The sequence below is a fragment of the Taudactylus pleione genome, unplaced genomic scaffold, assembly GCF_031769625.1.
Source record: "Taudactylus pleione unplaced genomic scaffold, aTauple2 ptg000111l, whole genome shotgun sequence".
Taxonomy (NCBI): domain Eukaryota; kingdom Metazoa; phylum Chordata; class Amphibia; order Anura; family Myobatrachidae; genus Taudactylus; species Taudactylus pleione.
Genome location: NW_028284513.1, coordinates 6,771,083 through 6,784,559, shown reverse-complemented (window position 1 = coordinate 6,784,559; position 13,477 = coordinate 6,771,083). Strand labels below are relative to the sequence as shown.

The 13,477-nt window shown below is 46.4% G+C and overlaps 1 protein-coding gene across 2 annotated transcripts in view; it reads right to left on the bottom strand.

The window, feature by feature from the left end:
- Positions 1-13,477, bottom strand: part of LOC148525157 (relaxin receptor 1-like) — a 433,734-nt gene that overhangs the window by 50,109 nt on the left and 370,148 nt on the right. For both annotated transcript variants that reach the window (XM_088471159.1, XM_088471158.1), the window contains exon 11: positions 5,932-6,003. In XM_088471159.1, the coding sequence (XP_088327285.1) occupies positions 5,932-6,003 (72 nt within the window). The remainder of the gene's footprint in view (positions 1-5,931; positions 6,004-13,477) is intronic.

Here is a 13,477-nt window from a genome sequence, read left to right as displayed (position 1 = left end):
GAAGCCTTCCAAGCACTGCTGGAACCGTCGCGCATGCACATAACACTGTGGCCCTGTTGCCGACAGCGTTAGGCTGCCAGCAGCCCAGCTGAGGAGCCCGCTGAGGAAGAGGACTTCGCGGGACCTCGCCGGAGGGGTAAGTATTAGTAAATACTAGTGGCATTTTTGTTTGTATCACAGTGATACTAAACGAAAATTACCGCTGGTATTTTCGTTCGTTAGTAAATGGAGCCCATTGTTTGGCACTTAAGAAACCAAAAAAAGATGTTGATGTAGAGTGTTGACGCAATCACTGTAATGGCACTGCCAGTTTCTAGTAAGTGCTGTGCTTGGTGTCTCCCTTACCCATCTAGTCAGTCATATTGTCTCTCCTTATGGATCTTCCATCTCTTTATTTGTCCCCTTAGCACCATACACACACAGTTTTGTGCATGTGATAGGTATGTAGTCAGGAAGCCGGCGGTCGAAATGCCACTGCCGGCTTCCCGACAGTGAAATCCTGGCATGGGACTAATGATAGGTGTCTAAATACCGATGCCTATCATTAGCCCCACGCCAAAAAAACGATGCCCGGCATAACGATCATAGGTAAGCAGGGCGTCGGGAGCGGATAGCCGCGTGGAAGATAGGGTTAAGTTTAGGGTCTCCCGGGGGGACTTAGGGTTAGGCACTCCCCCGGGACGGTTAGGCACTCCCCCGGGAGGGTTAAGCTAGGAGAAGGGGGGGGTTAGGGTCAGGCACCCCCAGGGGGAGTTTAGGGTTGGGCACCCCCCGGGAGAGTTTGGTGTAGGTTGCGGGGAGGGGGGGGTTAGATTTAGGCACCCCTGGGGGGAAGTTAGGGTTAGGCACTAGGGGGGAGGTTAGGTTAGTGTTAGGCACCATTGAGGGAGGGTTAGGGGGGAGAGGGGAGGTTTAGGGTAGTTACTCACCTCAGTCGGGATCTACATCTGCTGGCCTTCCGGCGTTGGGATTTCATCCACCGGCTGAGTTCCGGCGGTCATAGATACCGATTCCAATAAATATAATGGGTCTGATTTTGAGATGGGAGCAAAGCAAACAGCAAGTACAGTAACTTAGGTCCTGATTCAGAGATGGTTGGTAATGCAGCAACGGTCGCAGCCGCTCTCACAGTAATGGTTGCAGAAATATGCATGTGATAATCTCAGCCTTCCTTTGTGCTCGACGTTGCAATGGAGTGTATGAGAGATGAGAATCCCACTTTCAGGTTCCGTGGTCTGTGCAATTGCAATAGAGATTGTAAGTACTTCAACACCGACGCAATATTGGTCGCATCATCGACATTTGTGGTAGCCTAGGGTCTACTCTAGTTACTCTCCTCAAATCCAACTAAACATGACCTCTGAAGCAGCATTCCCAAACACGCCTGTGACACTCCCATAACACGCCCATGAGACGGCCCCTTATTCAGATCACTTTAAGTCACCCTCCAGTCTCCACCCTAAAAATGCCCAAAGTGTTAGCGATGCTGTATGCAATTGCAAATTGCATAGGAAACACGGGTTCACACGTGCACAGTAAGGGTTTTTTTTGGACATTTTGAGCATTCGCAGCAGCCAAAAAAATCGCTCAACTGTGGGTAAATTTACACTGTGTCCGTCTCTAAATCAGGCCCTTCACACCCGGACAAACCATGTTGCAATGGAAGGGGTGTAAATACATCTTTTTTTGCATGCAGGATAAACACTGGCTGCTTTTGCATGTAGCCCACAAATGCTGGGCAGCTTTATTGTTACACTGCAATTTAGATTTGTTTTTGGACCCACCCCTCCCAAATCTAATCTCTCTGCACATTTTATATCTGCCTCACCTCCAGTGCAGCATGGTGTTACCAAGGTGCAACGTTACTTGCTTTTCTGCTTTGCTACCAACTTAGAATCAGCCCTATATACATCTGTGTCAGTATCTAGTTATTTTGGGGCCGATGTGTCATTATTCGCATTTCTGACCTGTTGAAAATCGCATTGTAATCATCGAGGAATAAATCGTTTTCCCACCATAAGTACCATGTAAACACCAGCTGTGTAAAGAGACTTAGGGGGAGTTCAATTAGCTGCTTTTTCACACCCATTAAATTAACGGGTCAAATTGGATTCACCCCTAATATGCAGTAATCCCCTGTGAGTTTATCGCAAATATATTTAGAAAAGCCTCAACAATGTATCTGCGCATGTGCCGGCGTTTTGTGATGCATGGGGAGAGGTGTGATGCACTCCGAACACTGTGGAGTATATATAACCTACCACAGCTGGTTCAGTCCAGTGCTGGTTATAGTAAAATAAGGGGAACAATACGATGGGTTTTTCTATAATGTCCCTGTACTAGGTAGCCTATTTGAACCTTCTATTTTGGGCCGAGTTTACTCTGTGTTTGATCGTGTTTGCAAACACGATTCTTAGTAAATCTCTGTGTTGTATTCCTGTCTATGGAGAGTACTTGTGAGTTGGTTTGATGGTGTATTGAGTTCAATTTGTGTGTTTGGCTGTGTTTTACAGGTAGACTTGTCTCCGTGTTTGAAAGTCAGGGGATTTAGTTATATATCAGAAGAACTCTCTATATACATAGAATAGATATACATCAGAAGAACTCTCTATATACATTGATCTACATCAGAAGAACTCTCTATCCACATTGATATACATCAGAAGACCTCTCTATATACATTGATATACATCAGAAGACCCCTCCATATACATTGATATACATCAGAAGACCCCTCCATATACATTGATATACATCAGAAGACCTCTCCATATACATTGATATACATCAGAAGACCTCTCTATATACATTGACATACATCAGAAGACCTCTCTATATACATTGATATACATCAGAAGACCTCTCTATATACATTGATATACATCAGAAGACCCCTCCATATACATTGATATACATCAGAAGACCTCTCTATATACATTGACATACATCAGAAGACCTCTCTATATACATTGATATACATCAGAACACCTCTCTATATACATTGATATACATCAGAAGACCTCTCTATATACATTGATATACATCAGAAGACCTCTCTATATACATTGATATACATCAGAAGACCCCTCCATATACATTGATATACATCAGAAGACCTCTCTATATACATTGATATACATCAGAAGACCCCTCCATATACATTGATATACATCAGAAGACCTCTCTATATACATTGATATACATCAGAAGACCTCTCTATATACATTTGACACACCTACACACAAAACCTATCTTTGTCCAATTTTCTGGAATAGGGCACTCACCACAAATTGTACTCTTGTATAAATGAAAATCAATTTTATTGTTGAGTTAAGACATCAATTAGCCACAGATTCATGTCGATGTTTTGGTTCATGTTGACCCTTTTTCAAGACTGGCTTACATATGGCAAGAATTGCAACTAAACTGCAAAAAGCAACGGTGGATAGAGGAGAAAATTACATAGGGCCTGATTCAGCAAGAATCACAGTTGCTTATACACACGCAATTGGCCAATTGTAGCGTTCTGACATGCATCGCACTGAGCGTGTGCAAACCATTCATTGCGATAGGGACTGCTATCGCAGTGACTATACAGACCCATAGCAAAGTGATTGACAGGAAGTACCGTTTGGGGGTGGTGACGGGGGGGGGGGTAGTTGGCTGAACGCAGGTGTGCCTGAATTTGAATGTTGTTGCATGAGTATGCATAAATTATCCACTGCGATACCCTACGCCGCCTGAGGCCTCATAGCGTGCGCTGAAGTAATTCCTGAGTAAGGTCTGACCTGCCTTATCTGTGCATATGATTCTGATGCTACTCGATTGTACTGATGTTTTCACAGTCTTGCTAACCATTATGGATGTGCGTGTGCGTCCCTATGTAGTACTGCGGCAGCAGTGAGATCGCTACGGATTAGCATACTATGGCCCATATTCAATTAGCCACGAAAAGCCGAGATCCGCAGAAAAGTATCGCGGATGACGTCATTTCGCCTGGCGGAAACTTATCTCCGTATTCAATTGTAAACACTTTTTGCGTCAGTGGAAAGTCAATACAATGTAATAGGCGAAAAAGATTTGCCTCTGAATAGGTGGTTAAAAAAAGTGCAAAATCATTATTATGGGGTGCAAAGGTGGGGAAACCACTCAGAAACCTAAAGGCAGCACCCCAAAGGATAACTGTGTCAAAAAAACCTTTAAAAAAGTGAGGAACACCCCAAAAAAGTACTTTCATTTTGGGGGCGAGAAAGGTCAAAGTGGGAGTATAAATGTAAAATCTAGCGAAATAGACTTTTTGGGGGTCTGCAAGGATTAGTCAGGTGTTTTTAGATTGCAGGTGCATTTTTTAAGTTTTTTTTAAAACTTCACTTTAGCGACTTTAAAACCTGCTAGCACCCATTTTCAAGTACCCCAAATTTGACAGGACTACTTATTTTCACCCAAAAAAACTGCTTAATGCCATTCTTCACCACTTGTGCAAAGACGCTAATAACAGATTATTTACACAATTTAAGTACCCCAAATAGCTTTATTATGGCTATTTGGGGACCTCTACATTGATCCCCAATGTAAGTGCATCTTTTGGGGTGTTCTGGCAGGTTTCCCCATTTTTTTCAGCACTTTCTGCCTGTACCGACTTCGGGAGTTGCCGTTTTCGCGTGTTTTGGAATTAAATACGGCGAATAGTGGGGGCGCGCCTGATAAGTTTCCGCGTCCAAAACAAGCGATGTCGGCAGAAAGTCCAGCAGGCGAAACTTTATTGCGGGTACAAAACTAATTGAATACGGACCTATAGCACTGAACTGCGTGCGTACGCTATATTGCGTATAGTAATGAATCAGGCCCATAGTCTCCCAGGTTCCACAATTTGTCAGTGTCTCATATAGTGGACGCTAATGCTCATCAACAAGAAAAAATGTGCACAAGGCTTTCATGGTTAATCCATACCCAGCTGGCTAATGTTCTGCATATGCACCCTATACCCATACATATTGATCAATATATATTGAATAATATTAATAAAAAAACAGTGCAAACACAGAACTAGTAGCATAACTGAAGAATACAATCATATTGCTCCAAAATTAGATGTCATCACTGTAAACTTCCACAGATGTTCTTTGCAGTTTAGTTGCGATTGTTGCCATATGTATGTGTGGCTAATTGATGTCTAACTCAACAATAAAATAGATTTTTATTTATACAAGAGCACGATTAGTGGTGGGTGCCCTAGTCCAGAAAATTGGACGAAGATAGGTATCTATTGGATCTCGGAAGATTCTGGTGGCACCCCTGTTTTAAATATAAAGATTATGGTGTAAGTGCAGGATTCTCATGGGATTAAATATATATATATATATATATATATATATATATGCGTGCAAGAAAAAGAAACAAACAGCACCTTAAAGTGCTTAGATGTGCATATCACTGTGCAGACAATACAATATACGATACAAAATGATTAAATAGCTTATCTTTATACTGTATCCTCTAGTTCATGGGTTTTTCGTGAGTCAAATAGAACAATAAAGTTTGTGAACATAAAAAATAAAGAGAACAAAAGAGAAAATTATCACAATATTGTGCATAATTCTTAAAGACATATATTGGACAAATTCTTGCATTGCATAATGTCTTAGATAAGATAAGCTATTTATTCATTTTGTATTGTCTGCACAGTGATACGCACATCTAAGCACTTTAAGGCGCTGTTTGTTTCTTTTTATTGCACATTTTTCAAGTGGGGCTCACCACTACACACTACAGAGACTTAGTAGCCTGCAGGGAGTGTGTTCGAATCCTCTCATCTGGAAATTAGTAATTGTGTCTGTAGGTGCCAGTTTGCTGCAATGGGTGCTGTGATTTCCAAGGCTGACAAAGTGTTATGTTAGTTGTACGACTCTAACAAAGCACAAAATTACTTACAGATCCACCAGTTTGCTCAGTTGGGAGAATGCCGCCTGCTGGATTTTCCGTATCTTGTTTCTGCGCAGAATCCTTTGCCAAATAGAAATAGCATCAGTACATTGACAAACCTTTCTTTAAGGGCTTTGTTTTTTTAAATATACTACTTCTACTCTTTAGCAGGAGGGGGATCATATAAGGAATCGATAATAGAGAAACTGTATTCAATAAACACTTCTAAATGATGCTGAGGGAGTTAAGTGTTCAGAAAACTGCAAGAAATCTCTGCCAGATCCAAGCCCATAGAGCAGAGGTTCCCAAACGTGGTCCTCAAGGCTACCCAACAGTTAAGGTTTTAGAGATATCCATGGTTGAGCACAGGTGGTTAAATCAAATTGACTAAGGTACTAACTAAAGGCCCCCATACATCAGAGATTGATTGCAGCAATCGTGCAATTTGCAATCGATTGTGTATAAAAATCTTTCCCTTTTTCAATCGATTGCTGATTGCAGAGATGCCACAATCGATTGAAAAAGGTAAAGATTTTTATACACAATCGATTGCAAATTGCACGATTGCTGCAATCAATCTCTGATGTATGGGGGCCTTTAGTCACTTGTTGTCAAGCTTGGATATCCTTAAAAGCTGGACTGTTAGGGTGCCTTGAGGGCCGAGTTTGGGAACCTGTGCCATAGAGTATATTACATTTTATTTGATTCAACACCTAGGGTTCTATGTCCCAGTTATTCTTTTTAAGACTGTTGGAAGTACACATAAAGCACCAATGTACCTTAATATAGAGATCAGGACAACATGCAGATTGCTCAGAAACCGTTCCTATAGACAGGGCAGGTGATACCATTAGGCAGCTGCCTAGAGCGCTGGCCACTGGAGGGTGCTGCTGGGTCAACATGTCTGTGGTCCCAGTCAGCACTACACAGTAACAAACACACCGGCACCAGGAAGTTTTAGCAGCCAATGAGAGTCAGACAGACAGGCTCATTATTATTATTATTATTATTATTATCATTATCATTATTATGATCATTTATTTATATGGTGCCACAAATGTTCCGCAGCACCTTACAAAGTACATAAACAAGTTGTAGACAAGCGACTTACAGAATACACTACAGGACCAGGACATGGATAATATGAGGATACGGGGATGTGAGGATTCGGGGTTCTCTCAATCACCCAGACACCGAGCAGATGAAACCAAAGTTATGGTTTATTTTTCCACAGCACACAGCAACAGATATGTCAGGACAAGCGGTAAATACAATGAACAGGCAATAAACAGGTAGCAGTCTGGACAGAGGCAGTCCCAGTAGAGTATAACGTCCCAGAACAATTCCACGAAATAGCCAGAGACCCTCATGAGCTCAGCCTTCCAGCTCCCGCAGTTGGTGATGGGAGAGATGTCATGACGCCTCTCCCACATTGCTGAGCGGGGGGAACGGAGGGGCGGACAGCGGCGGGCGCAGGAGCGGGGTTTTAGTTAAGTTTTGTTATTTGTTGTTGTCTGTGTAAGGGGCACTGCATAGGGGAGACCACTACTGGGGGCACTGCATAGGGGAGACCACTATTGGGGCCACTGTATAAGGGGCACTGCATAGGGGGACCACTACTGGAGGTACTGCATAGGGGAGACCTCTACTGGGGGCACTGCATATGGGGGACCACTACTGGGGCCACTGTATAAGGGGCACTACTGGGGACACTGCAAAGGGGGACCACTACTGAGGGCACTGCATAGGGTGGACCACTACTGGGGACACTGCATAAGGGGGACCACTAATGGGGGGCACTGCATAGGGGGGACACTACTGGGGGCACTGTAAAAGGGGCAGTACTGGGGGCACTGTAAAAGGGGTACTCATGGGGCCATTGTATAAGGGGCATTACTGGGGGCACTGTATAAGGGGCACCACTACTTGGGGCACTGCATAAGGGCTTGTGTAGCTCTCCGAGGGAAGGTGGGGGTTGCTAGGCTGAAGCTATGTCTGGGGCATAGGCGAAACTAAGGGGTGGTCCGGGGGTGCACAGGACCACCCATTAGCCTCTGCCGCCATTTCGCATTGTTTTTAAATGTATTTAGTGGCTGAGAGTCAGGGCAGCGTTAACACTGCTCTATCAGTCTGTCCGCTCTTAACAGCCCTCACCTAACCGGGAGGACCTTCATAGTATGCAAGCTCCGCCTCCCCGTGGTAGCGCACCAATCGGATTCAACCCTCTGGTCCTTTGGTGCACGAGCGCGCGGTGACGTCATGACGTCGAACCGTGCGCGCTTGCGTGTCAGTGAGGAGCGGAGGATGCTGTGAGCAGCTCAGTCACCGTGACAGCTGACTACACCCGGAGGAGGAGGAAGTGCCGCCGCGGTCTCACCCACGCTGTCGCTGATGCCTGACAGTGACAGACAGACTACAAAAGTGAGCCGCCCAGCCTGTCTGCAGAGGAGTGGTGGCCAGGGAGTTTTTTTTTTTTTTAAAAAGCACCTATTGCATTGGCCATCCTGCTGCAGGTAAGGCATTCATTTATTTCTGTCAGCAGCTTGGAGGGGTTGGAGAGGGAAGATGGTGCTATGCATGTTTTGATGGTAATCACTATTTTTAATTATTAATATTTTTTATTAGTAATTTCCCCCATGTAAACTTTTTAAATGCAGCATCTATCTATCTATCTATCTATCTATATCCACAAACATAACAGCACTCAGAGACTAAAATAATTAATATCAATGTATTCCTAGTCAGCCAAAGTTTATGCCCCTTCGTCAGGACCATATACACAATAATATATATATATAGAATGGGATTGAAATGCTGGTGGCTGTGTAGCCACTGGTTCAAATCCCGACAGCGATAGCCTGACGTGGAAGAAATCCCGACTGCTAAGGTAAGTAATCTAAACCTCCCCTCTCCCCCATAACCTACCCTCCTAGTGCCTAACCCTAACCTCCCCCCATTAGTGCCTAAACCTAACCCACCCTCCCCGCAGCCTAAACCTAACCCTCCCGAGGTGGGGTGCCTAACCCTAATCTTCCCCTACTGCTTAAACCTAACCCCACTTCCCCTAGCCTAACACTCCCCAGGGAGGTGCCTAACCCTAAGTCTCCCTGGAGGGTGCCTAAACCTAACCCCCCATCCCCGGCTATATCGATACTTACCTCCGGCGCTGGACGATCGGTCCGGAGTCCTGTCGGGGTCCCGGCGTCGGGATTAACATAGGCGTCACGTTTAGCCAAGCTGTCGGGAAATTATGCACTAATAATGTTTTGTACAGCCACATGAAAATTAAACTTTAGTGTAGTTATTTAGGTCTTTAAATGTAGCCCTATACATAACAATATAAGTATATTTGTTATATGTGCGTCTACAGTATGTATATTTAATATATATGTATGTATGTATATATGTGTGTGTGTATATATATATATATATATATTTCATACGATTTTTATTAGCAGACGTAAAAAATATTCACAAGCTTCATAGTAATGTTCGTACTCTCACACCACGTAAGTCACCTCTAATAGAAGTTCCTCCATGCTGGAGCAACTCGCATCCACAATGTCACAAAGTCCCGTACTGGTATGGCCCTGATGCATTTCATCACCGACTTTGTCAGAGGGCTCGGACGAAATTCTATTGGAGGTGACCGGCGTAGTGTGAGAGTCCGAGGAGACTGTGGTGGAAGCAGCTTGCCCCGACTGATGTAGTATTAAGCCATGTGGTAACCAGTCCAAAGAGTTAAGCAATTTGATATGAACATTACTATGAAACTTGTGAATTTTTATGTCTGCTAATAAAAAACTTTTATGCACTATGGTGCGCCCCCTCCTCTATTTTAACAGGAATTCTACCCTGGGAGATATCGGGCATATTAGAAGCAGAGAGGTGCAGCAATCCAATTATATGGGTATTGAGCATATGCCATGTTATGACCTGAGTGCCACATCTTTGGACAGATATACATGTGTGTATATATATATATATATATATATATATTTATCTCTGTCATGCTGCATGTGTGTATATGTATATATATATATATACATATATATATATATATATATATATATATATATATGCATGCATGCATGCAGCGGCACTCACGGGACTTAGGGCTTGATTCAGAACCGCTCACAAGCAGGTCGATGGTGGCCCAGTGCGCACTGCGCATGCGTGAGCCCCGGAGCGAGCGCAAAAAGCACTCCCTCCGGTGCTCGCATCCAAAAGGGGCATCTGTCGATGTTGATTGACAGCTACCCCGTTTGGAAGGCGGGGAAGGGGGGTGGCTGAGCAAACGGAGGCGTTCCTGCAGTTTGTGGGCGGCCCTACTGACATCACTCGTGATGTCAGTAGGTGGACTTCCTGCTCTAATAGTGCAGGAAGTCCACTGGGGCTTGCTGCAACGAGACTCTACCGCAAGGGTCTCGTCGCAAGCCCGATGGTCGCGATGGTCTTGACCATCGCGACCATCATCCTGGCCACTCGCATAAGCTGTGGGTGGTAACCAACAGCTATGCGAGCGGCCAAGAGGCCGCAACAAAAAAAAAAACCACACTCCCTGATTCAGAGCGATGGCACGCTTTTTGCGAGAGCGGCTCTGAATCAGGCCCTTAGAACCAAATAGACTTGTTTCACAACAGTGAGTTAGTTCGAGGTTTCAGTTGGTGAAGACTATTATCAAGAATGTTCTTGAAAAAAGTCTTCACTGAGTGAAAAGTCGAACGAACTCACTGTTGTGAAACGAGTCTTTTTGGTTCTAAGTCCCGTGAGTGCCGTTGCTTTCACCTTTGTAAACAAGGTAGTCCTGTACCCCTTATGGCACCTGGGCAACTACAATTAGTAAACAGCAGAGTGATACTGACTTATACTGATATATATATATGTGTGTGTGTGTGGTAATGGGGGTGATTCAGTCCTGCAAGCCACCCCCCAGTTGTCACAATCAGCACACTTAGCTGCCCAGTCTCTGTCTTACTGGTAGTGTGTGTCACTCAAAATTTATGATCCTGGTGGACAGCATCAGAGACTATAACAGCTTCTGCCGCTATCACCGCAGTTCGTGTTGCGCGACTCTCGAGTAATACACACTGAGGACTCCCCATCCCACACTGCTCTCCCCTTCCCCCCTCCACATACCACACTGCTCTCCCCTTCCCCCCCTCCACATCCCACACTGCTCTCCCCTTCCCCCCCTCCACATCCCACACTGCTCTCCCCTTCCCCCCCTCCACATCCCACACTGCTCTCCCCTTCCCCCCTCCACATCCCACACTGCTCTCCCCTTCCCCCCTCCACATCCCACACTGCTCTCCCCTTCTCCCCCTCCACATCCCACACTGCTCTCCCCTTCTCCCCCTCCACATCCCACACTGCTCTCCCCTCCCCCCTCCACCTCCCACACTGCACCCCCTCCACATCCCACACTGATCTCCCCTCCCCCCCTCCACATCCCACACTGCTCCCCTCCCCCCTCCACATCCCACACTGCGCCCACTCCACATCCCACACTGTGCTCCCCTTCCCCCCACCACCCCACACTGCACTTCCCTTACCCTTCCACACCCCACACTGCGCTTCCCTTCCCCACTCCACATCCAACACTAAGCTCCCCTTCCCCATCACACACTAAGCTCCCCTTCCTCCATCCACATCCCACACTGCGCTCCCCTTTCCCATCCATAACCCACACACTGCGCTCCCCTTCCCCCCTCCACACTGCGCTTCCCTTCCCCCCTTTGTATCCCACACTGCGCTCCCCTTCCCCCATCCACATCCCCACATTGTGCTCTCCTTCACATCCCACTCTGTGCTTCCCTTCCCCCTCCACATCCCACACTGTGCCTCCCTTCCCCCTCCACATCCCACACTGTGCTTCCCCTTCCCCTCCACATCCCACACTGTGCTCCCCTTCCCCCCTCCACATCCCACACTGTGCTCCCCTTCCCCCCTCCACATCCCACACTGTGCTCCCCTTCCCCCCTCCACATCCCACACTGTGCTCCCCTTCCCCCTCCACATCCCACACTGAGCTCCCCTTCCCCCTCCACATCCCACACTGTGCTCCCCTTTCCCCTCCACATCCCACACTGTGCTCCCCTTTCCCCTCCACATCCATACTGTGCTCCATTTCTCCATCCAGCCCCCACACTGTGCTCCCCTTCCCTTATAACATCCCACACTGTGCTCCCCTTCTCCATCCAGCCCCAATCTGTGCTCCCCTTCCCCTATCCCACTGTGTGTGCTTCCTTGTTTTCCCTCCCACAGTATATTATGTGCTCCCCCTCCACATTGATCACACATTTTGTGCTACATAGGACCAGATGCCCCCCCAGCATTAGTTACTTTAAGTAACTTACTGACAATGCTGGAAAGGTGCTCCAGTGTTGCTCAATGGAACCTCTAAATCTGTCAGTGACAGGCCAGCCTACTGCCAGACATCGTGTGGCAGCTGTAAGATGTTGCAGTGCAGGGAGCCAGGAATCCAGAAGGGACTGCGGTCCTCAGCTGAGTGTGACTGCCTGCTAGGTTGAAGATGCTGCTGTGGCCAGGGAGTGGGCCTGGATAGGTAGGGGCAGGGCTGCCTGATCACTGCTTGGATCTTTCAGCCAATGATCCGAGGAATTAGGTGAACTGTCACACAGTGTGTGTGATCCTGGGCTCTGTACAGCTACCAGCGGCTCCACTAAGTCACTGGCCACTGGAAAGCGACAGTGGCTGCCCAGGCCCAGACCACACACCACAGTCAAGATTGGAAGCCCTGAATTTTACCCTCTGGCCGCGAGTGGCACCCCCCTTTAGATGACTCCCCTGGCGAGTGCCATCCTGGCCAAGGGTAAAATACGCCCCTATCTAGGCCATAGATTTTACTCCTGGGATAAGTGGCTAGAGCTATTCAATTGGCCGTATAGTACCCCGCACTTAAAATAGGAGATGAAGTTTACCTCGATTAATGCCTGGGGCTTAAGCTGGCCACACATCTAAAGATTATCTGTCCAACCAGCCAACTAGTTGATTGGTTGGAATGAAAATCTGGTAAGGTATGGGAGTAACTGATGATCAGCAATTTGCTCCTAAATACCAGAAAACAGATGAAAATGGTCATCAGACAAGTTTGTTAAATGTTTGATCTAACAAACAACAGTTTTTGTCCATTTTCCAGCATTTGGGAGCAAATTACCGATTGTCATTTGCTTTCATACCTTACCAGATCTTCATTCCAACCAATCAACTAGTTGAGTGGCTGGACAGATAGGGTAGTACTGGGGGGGGGGGGGACAAAGAGGAGGTTAGGGGCAGTGCTGTAGTCAGGATAACAGCTAGGGCACCACTGAGGGTAGAGAGGGGGCAAGTGTAGATATTAGCTGGGGTAGTATGGGAGGCAGAGAGGTAGATAGCAGCTGGTGCACTACTGGGGGGCAAGGAGGGGGTTAGGAGCAGGCAGTACTTGGGGTAGGGAGGGGGTAAGGGTAGATAGCAGCTGGGGCAGTACTGTAGGCAAAAAGGAGGTTAGGGACAGGCAGTGCTGGGTGTAGGAAGGGCAAGGGTAGATAGT